This window comes from Myotis yumanensis, unplaced genomic scaffold (genome assembly GCF_028538775.1).
Source record: "Myotis yumanensis isolate MYYU_CA2020_CCGP unplaced genomic scaffold, mMyoYum1.0.hap1 SCAF_23, whole genome shotgun sequence".
Lineage (NCBI taxonomy): Eukaryota > Metazoa > Chordata > Mammalia > Chiroptera > Vespertilionidae > Myotis > Myotis yumanensis.
The window spans coordinates 9,638,651-9,647,256 of NW_027223774.1; the positions used below are offsets into that span (position 1 = coordinate 9,638,651).

An 8,606-nucleotide genomic window follows, 5' to 3' on the forward strand; every position below is an offset into this window, starting at 1 on the left:
AAGGACGGGTGTTTTTTATAAGATAGAAAAGGTATTAGGATAGAAAGTCTGCTGATGGCAAAGAAGTTAAGCATACACCTTCCATACAATCCCGAAAGCCCACTCTTAACTTAAGAGACCTGGAAACCTATGTTCACACAAAAACGTGCACAAGCCCTGGCCGGAGTGACTCAGTTGGTTGATCATCATCTTGTGCACCAAAAGGTTGCCGGTTCAATTTTTGGTTAGGCACACACCTGGGTTGCAGCTTCCATCTCCAGTTGGGGTACATCAGGAAGGCAACGAATTGATGTTTCTCTCTCTCATCAATGTTCCTCTCTTTCTCTCTCTCATCTTCTCTCTAAGCATATCCTTGGGTGAGGATTAAAAAACAAACAAACAACACACATGTAGCCCGGCTGGCATGGCTCAGTGATTGAGCCTTCACCTATGAACCAGGCGGTCATGGTTCGATTCCCAGTCAGGGCACAGTCCCAGGTTGTGGGCTCGATCCTCAGTGTGGGGCATGCAGGAGGCAGCTGATCAATGTTTCTCATTATTGATGTTTCTTTCTCCCTCTCCCTCTCTGAAATCAATAAAAATATATTTTTTAAAACATGTAAACAGGTTTCTACATCAGCTTTAGTCATAATAGCCACAAATGAAATGTAACTTAAACATCCCTCATACAGTGAATGGATAAACCAATGGGCATACATCCATGCCTTGGAATGAGAGTTAAGAAGGAAAGAGCTGCCCTAACCGGTTTGGCTCAGTGGATAGAGCGTCAGCCTGCGGACTGAAAGGTCCCAGGTTCGATTCTGGTCAAGGGCATGTACATTGGTTGCGGGCACATCCCCAGTAGGAGATGTGCAGGAGGCAGCTGATTGATGTTTCTCTCTCATCAATGTTTCTAACTCTCTATCCCTCTCCCTTCCTCTCTGTAAAGAATCAATAAAATATATTAAAAAAAAAAAAAAAAGAAGGAAAGAGCTACCAACGCATACCACAGGAGTGAATCCTCAATGCATTATGCTAAGTGAAACAAGCCAGTCAATGAAGGAAAAATACCACATGATCTCACTCTTTCATGGATAATTAAGACCACTACAAACTTTTGAACAATAATAAATACAGTGGCAGAGCTGCCTCAAACTGATTGTCGGACTGCAGTGGGAAGGCCAGGGAGGGTTGGGGGACAGGAGGGAGGGGAGTAAGAGATCAACCGAAGGACTTGGATGCACCCATATAACCATAACTAATGGACATAAGACACTGGGGGGTAAGGGAGGGCAGGGGCTTGTCAAGGGCGGGGGGGAAAAAAGGACACTTATGTAATACCCTTTGTAATACTTTAAGCGGAAAAAAAAAAAAAAAAGGGCTCCATACTTATGATTTCATTTATTCGACATTCTGAAAAACACACACACACACGACAGGGACAGAGGGAGAGAAAACAGAGCAGTAGTTCCCTAGAAATGGAAGGAGGGGCATTGACTACAAAGGAGAAAGCTTTGGGGAGTGACAAAACGGTTGTCTATGTTGATTGTGGTACAGTCACGTGACTATATACATTTTAAAAAAAATATACTTTATTGATTTTTTACAGAGAGGAAGGGAGAAGGAGAGAGTTAGAAACATCGATCAGCTGCCTCCTGCACACTCCCTACCGGGGATGTGCCCGCAACCAAGGTACATGCCCTTGACTGGAATTGAACCTGGGACCCTTGAGTCTGCAGGCCGATGCTCTATCTACTGAGCCACACCGGTTAGGGCATGACTATATACATTTGCCAACACTCACAGAAGTGTGCGCTATAAAGGTTAAATTTTACTGCATGTAAATTAAGCCTTAATAAACTTAACTGGGCAAAAAAAAAAAAAAGATGGCTCTCTCCAACATTCTTTAATTACAAGGGGAAAAAATAATAACTTTACAGTGGGGAAACCGAGCAGACACTACTCTAAGCAAGCGATCAAACCAAAATCACCTGTGATAAGACATATCAACCTCTTGCACCCAATATTTATAGAAGGACAATATGCAGTGTCCCCTCGGGTGTTCCACCTGGAGAACAGAGTTCAATCGCTAGCTATGACCTGCGCTGACCACCAGGGGGCGGCACGGAACATGGCAGGTGACCAAGGGTGGCATGGTAGTAGGGCACTGAGGGAGCCAGGGAAGGAAGAGGTGGGGAGGCGGGGAACCTGATCTGCCCTGATCGCCAGCCAGGCCGAGGGACCCTATCTGTTCACGAATTTCATGCACCAGGCCTCTAGTGATGTAATGAGAACGGAACTCTGTGGTATATCACCTTCCCCCCCAAAAAGAACTCTACAACCTCACAAATCTTCAAGCTGGACAGAGCTGGGGGAGGGGCTTATCTGGCTCTAGAAGCATCTGTGGGGGTAGTCTGGCTGGGGCAAGATGTGCTTCCAAAGTGACTCACTCAGATGGTGACAGGTTGGTGCTGGTCATCAGCTGAGTTTAGCCAGGACCAAGGGCCAGTAGCCTAAGTCCTCTCCACAGGGGCCTTGCCATCTGGCCTGCAGGAGTGTCCCAAGGAGCCCTGGTCCGTGAAGCTCAGTGGTTAGAACATCAGCCGTGCATCAAAGGGTCTCGGGTTTGATTCCTGGTCAAAGGCATGCATACCTGAGTTGCATGTTCAATCCCTGGCCCCAGTTGGGGCATGTGTGGGAGGCAACCAATTGATGTGTCTCTCTCACATCTCTCTCTCTTTCTTCCTCCCCCTACCCTCCCACTTACTCTTAAAAATCAATGGAAAAATATCCTCAGGTGAGGATTAACAAAAAAAAAGAAGCGTTCCACCCTAGCCGGTTTGGCTCAGTGGATAGAGGGTCAGCCTGTGGACTGAAGGGTCCCGGGTTCCATTCTGATCAAGGGCACATGCCTGGGTTGTGGGCTCAATTCCCAGTAGGGGGCATGCAGGAGACAGCTGATCCATGATTCTTTCTCATCATTGATGCTTCTATCTCTCTCCCTCTCCCATCCTCTCTGAGATCAATAAAAAATATATTAAAAGAAAAAAAAAGAAGTGTTCTGAGGAAACAGTGGGATGGGAAGTTGCCTTTTATATCTCAACCTGGGAAACCACAAGGCTTCCCATGAGACAGTCTGTTGGTTGAGCGAATGACCAAAAGCCAGGGACACGGACTCCTCTAGGGAGGGTGTGGCACGGCTCGGGGCTACTTTGTAGGAAGAGAAATCTGATCCTTTTGGGAAAAGACAATCCAGTAGGGCTGGGTTCCAGAAGGATCATCTAGGACAGTGGTTCTCAACCTTCCTAATGCCATGACCCTTTAATACAGTTCCTCATGTTGTGGTAACCCCCAACCATAACATTATTTTCGTTGCTACTTCATAACTGTAATGTTGCTACGGTTATGAATCGTCATGTAAATATCTGATATGCAGGATGTATTTTCATTGTTACAAATTGAACATAATTAAAGCATAGTGATTAATCACAAAAACAATATGTAATTATATACGTATTTTCCGATGGTCTTAGGCGACCCCTGTGAAAGGGTCATTGGGTCGAGACCCACAGGTTGAGAACCGCTGATCTAGGAGGACATTGACATTTCTAAGAATGATAAAGTCCGAAATCTTCCATGACAGTGTGCGGGGCCAGAAGGGAAGGGGGAGTCCATCAGGGAAGCTGGGCAGAGGTGTCCATGGACAGCTTGAGCTTCAATGGAGCTGTGAGAGGGAGAAGCTTCTGGAAGCGGCAAGGGGGAGCACTGCCTCCAGGCTCAGTGTGGGTGCAGGTGGAAGAGACAGGGCCGCAGAGGGAAGGTGGGGGTCAGGTCACACAGAGAGTTGAGACCCACCAAGAGGGGTCTCTTTGTGGTCCTGGAGAATGACAGGAAAGAGGAGACCGAGCCCTAACCGGTTTGGCTCAGTGGATAGAGCGTCGGCCTGCGGACTGAAGGGTCCAGGGTTCGATTCCGGTCAAGGGCATGTACCTTGGTTGCGGGCACACTCCCAGAAGGGGATGTGTAGGAGGCAGCTGACCGACGTTTCTCTCTCATCGATGTTTCTAACTCTCTATCCCTCTCCCTTCCTCTCTGTAAAAAAATCAATAAAATATATTTTTTTAAAAAGAGGAGACCGAGAAGAAAAGAGACAGAGACCAGAGAGAAGGGAAAAGACCAGAGGGATGGGGGGATGGGGGGTGGGGAGGGCAGAAACCCAGAGACAAGGAGGGTCAAAGATCATGAAAGAGAGAGACCAAGACAGAGAGACCCAGAGAGCAGGACACAGAAATCCGGAGGGACGGTGACAGAGGAACAAAGTGTAGACGGCAAGAGAGAGAGAGTGCGGGAATTCCCAGTTAAACCTTCCCTGTCTCTCCACTCGCCCAGCAGAGGGCGCCGGAGACCGCATTCGCAGGTGTCCAGGTGGCCGAGCCACCACTCCCTGTCCCCGAAAGCCCAACTGATGGGCTATTTTTATGCGATGTCATAGGACACCCGTGGCTGGAAGGCCACCGTCCGTCTGTCCTTCGGTCCCTTGGAGTGACCCTGCGACATCTCCCCAGCCCACCCCCGCCCGTGCCGAGCAGGCCCTGCCGCCCCTGGCACTGAAGGGCTGCACAGCTCAGGTCTCGCTGGGTCTACGCGTACCTGGCAGAGAAGCCAGGTGGAGAGCCCCGGAGACACCCTGCCGAGGGGACCGGGCGAGGGGCGCACCTGCCCACGGTTTGCAGCTGCTGGAGCGTCCCCCCAAAGGTCCAGGCAACCACCGGGGCAGTGGCGGAGCTGACCTAAGAGTGATGGTCAGAGAGGTGACTCCGCAGATGAGTCCTCCAGGGGCCCTGAGACGCGCAGCGCTGCAGGGAAAGAAGCCAAAGGGTTCACCCCTGAGAAACCCACGGACAGAGATAATGGGAGAGGAGACCCGGCAAGATAAGCAGAGAGACCTCGACCGAGGGGAGAGACAGAGGCCAAGGGAGACAACAGAGAAACACAGACAGACCCTCGAGAAAAAAAAAGAGTCTAAAACATAGATGAGAGAAACCAAGACACAGAATCCCGCAGAGCGAGGGGCAAAACTCAGAGAGAATTGTCCCATACACACAGACATACATCCCTCAGAGACCCACATCAAAGGCAGGGCCGGACGCAGGCATACAAGAGGACGAGAGAAAGGGGTGGAAATCTGTGACCCCAACCAAGGTCCCGGGCCATGGAAAGGGGATCAGAACGCGGGGTAGACGCGGAGAACGCGCAGCTCGGCGGTGGCTGGGCGGGGGGAAAGGCGGGTGCCCCGGCAGAGGGCGCGCGGGTACCCTCTGCCCCGCCGGGGTCACGGCGCCCCCTCCCCCGCGCCCTGGCCGGAGGGCTGGGCTATTTTTACGCGTGGACATCGGACACCAGGCTGGGGCGGCGGCGGCGGCGGAGGCCGAGGTGGGGCCGGGCCGGGTCGGGCGTCGGGGCCACACGTCCGCCCGCGGGTCACTGGGGCTGCGCGCGCCATGGAGCCGCGGTGCTCGCCGCCGTGCGGCTGCTGCGAGCGGCTGGTCCTCAACGTGGCGGGGCTGCGGTTCGAGACGCGGGCGCGCACGCTGGGCCGCTTCCCGGACACGCTGCTCGGGGACCCGGCGCGCCGCAGCCGCTTCTACGACGGCGCGCGCCGCGAGTACTTCTTCGACCGGCACCGGCCCAGCTTCGACGCGGTGCTCTACTACTACCAGTCGGGCGGGCGGCTGCGGCGGCCGGCGCACGTGCCGCTCGACGTCTTCCTGGAGGAGGTGGCCTTCTACGGGCTGGGCGCGTCGGCGCTGGCGCGCCTGCGCGAGGACGAGGGCTGCCCGCTGCCGCCCGAGCGGCCCCTGCCCCGCCGCGCCTTCGCGCGCCAGCTCTGGCTGCTCTTCGAGTTCCCCGAGAGCTCGCAGGCCGCGCGCGTGCTCGCCGTCGTCTCCGTGCTGGTCATTCTCGTCTCCATCGTCGTCTTCTGTCTCGAGACGCTGCCCGATTTCCGCGACGAACGCGACAGGCCGGGGCTTGCAGCGGTGGCTGCGGCGGGACAGGTGAGGAGGCGGGGCCTCGGCGGAGAGGGGCGGGGTTCGTGGGGGAGATGGGCGGGGGTCCGTGGGTCCCTGGCCTATCAGAAAGCGGGGTCAGGGCCATGGAGGCGGGGGCCTCGGCGGAGAGGGGCGGGGTTTGTGGAAAGATGGGCGGGGTCCTTGGGTCCCTGGCCTATCAGAAAGCGGGTTCGGGGCCATGGAGGCGGGGCCTCTCGGGAAGGTGGGATCTGGCTGTCTGTGGGCGGGGCACGGGGGTCTGGGAGGAGGACCTGGCCAAGTTCAGGTGGGACCAGGGGCTTTGAGGAACTATCAGCGCAGGGACAGGCCTGTCAGGGGACTCCACCGTGAAAAGCTAGGGGCGCAGGGGTGCTCAATAGGGGCGGGGCCTGAGGATCGGAATAGGAGGGCCCGTCCTATCAGAAGGCAGGGTTAAGGCAGGTGAGAAACCTGGCTTGCGGAGGAGGGCAGGAGTACCTGAGTACAGGAACATTAAGAAATCAAAGCTGGGGACAGGGGAGAGCCTGAAAAATCTGAGGTCTGTGCGGCCCATGGTGACCGATGGGAAGGATGGACTGGAGGTGGTGAGAGTCGGACCTGAAGAAAGCGGCTGAGGCCCTGGCCCGTTCGCTCAGTGGTTAGAGCGTGGCCTGCGGATGGAAGAGTCATGGGTTCCTTTCCCGATTCCCAGTCAAGGGCATAAACCTCTGGTGAGGATTAACAAACCAAAAAGGAAGGAAGGAAGGAAGGAAGGAAGGAAGGAAGGAAGGAAGGAAGGAAGGAAGGAAGGAAGAAGCTGAGGTAGTTGGAGACAGCGTGGTGGGTCCTGAGGGCCAGGGTAGGAGGAATCCATCACAGACAAAGCCGGGAGCTGTAAGAGTAGGGGCCCAGGGTTTGGCAGACGGAGCGGTCTTTGACCATTACAACATTATAGCCTGGGCTGGGTCTGGGAGGCAGGGTCCATGGGAGGGGGGCCAGGTTAGGGACCCTCCCTGACTAGAGAATTCATGCTGGGGGCCGGCTTTGGACGGGAAGAGGTTGAGCCCCGGCCACGCGTCATTTCAGGAGGCCCCAGCAGTGGATGAGGGGCCACAGAGTCAGCCAGGCAGGCATGACCCGGGGGTCCTGGGAGAGTCTGTGACAGCCAGGTCACTGCTGGCCCGGGAGCAGCGGCTGTTGTCCGATTTGTAGATAAGTAGTTGGGTATTTAAACAAACAACGAATATGGCCATTCCCGTGTGTCCCAGCCCTGGTGCGGTCCTCCCTGAACCCCTTCCTCCTTGCAGTTCCCCTCTCGGCTGAACGGCTCCAGCCCTGTGCCCGGACCCCCACCCCGCACACCCTTCGATGACCCGTTCTTCGTGGTGGAGACGCTGTGCATCTGCTGGTTCTCCTTCGAGCTGCTGGTGCGCCTGTTGGCCTGCCCGAGCAAGACGGCCTTCTTCAAGAACGTGATGAACCTCATTGATTTTGTGGCCATCCTGCCCTACTTTGTGGCGCTGGGCACCGAGCTGGCCCAGCAGCGGGGGGTGGGCCAGCCGGCCATGTCACTAGCCATCCTGCGGGTCATCCGACTGGTGCGCGTCTTCCGCATCTTCAAGTTGTCTCGGCACTCGAAGGGCCTGCAGATCTTGGGCCAGACGCTCCGGGCGTCCATGCGCGAGCTGGGCCTCCTCATCTTCTTCCTCTTCATCGGCGTGGTCCTCTTCTCCAGCGCGGTCTACTTTGCCGAGGTCGACCGGGAAGACTCCTATTTCACCAGCATCCCTGAGTCCTTCTGGTGGGCAGTGGTCACCATGACGACAGTCGGCTATGGCGACATGGCCCCCGTCACGGTGGGTGGCAAGATCGTGGGCTCCCTGTGCGCCATCGCGGGCGTGCTGACCATCTCCCTGCCTGTGCCGGTCATTGTCTCCAACTTCAGCTACTTTTACCACCGGGAGACAGAGGGCGAAGAGGCCGGAATGTACAGCCATGTGGACACGCAGCCCTGTGGCCCCCTGGAGGGCAAGGTCAATGGGGGATTGGTGGATGGAGAGGTGCCTGAGCTGTCACCTCCACTCTGGCCCCCCCCTGGAAAACACATGGTCACCGAAGTGTGAGGGACAGTCGAAGCCTGCAGGACCTCACATTTCCTTGGAGAGAGGGAGGGGAGGGGGGAGGGGGAGTCACGGGGAGGGGTTGGGACTAGGAAGAACTAGGTTAAATGGCAATGCGTTGAAGAACACTAAGCCTTATTGGTTCTTGAGTTGCGGTTTGGTACTCCTGTAGGTACCTCCTTAGGCAGCAATGAATGGCAGTGGGTTACGCTGAGCTGAGGGGGATGCTGCATTGGTTTGTACTGCGCTGGTTTCTGCAAGGCTGTGGAGCCCCTCGGGCTAGTGTTGAGATAGATTTGTGAGGCCACATAGTTCTGTGAGTTTCTTTGTTTTGTGTTGGGTTGGGTTGGGTTGGGTTGGGTGGTGAGTCTGGGTGAGTCTTGTCCAACCGCATTGTGCGGGATTCTGTGGGTTTATGAGCCCCCCTAGGGCCAAGTTGGGTCAAGATAGGTGCCCACCTATGGCATTGTTGGGACTG

The 8,606-nt window shown here is 55.2% G+C and overlaps 1 protein-coding gene across 1 annotated transcript; it reads left to right on the forward strand.

Annotated features, from left to right (window-relative positions):
• Nucleotides 1-5,465: 5,465 nt before the first annotated feature.
• KCNA7 (potassium voltage-gated channel subfamily A member 7) lies at nucleotides 5,466-8,215 on the forward strand. Its single transcript, XM_070401576.1, has 2 exons — nucleotides 5,466-6,035; nucleotides 7,316-8,215. Exons 1-2 carry the CDS (start codon nucleotides 5,481-5,483, stop codon nucleotides 8,129-8,131), a joined length of 1,371 nt encoding a protein of 456 aa, XP_070257677.1. The 5' UTR covers nucleotides 5,466-5,480; the 3' UTR covers nucleotides 8,132-8,215.
• The last annotated feature ends 391 nt before the right edge of the window (nucleotides 8,216-8,606 follow it).

What these genes read in the sequence shown, in the direction of transcription:
- KCNA7 (XM_070401576.1), top strand. Translation starts at nt 5,481, where the DNA reads ATGGAGCCGCGGTGCTCGCCGCCGTGCGGCTGCTGCGAGCGGCTGGTC. An exon ending in CGGTGGCTGCGGCGGGACAG is followed by an intron (nt 6,036 to 7,315) that starts GTGAGGAGGCGG and finishes TCCTCCTTGCAG; the next exon opens with TTCCCCTCTCGGCTGAACGG.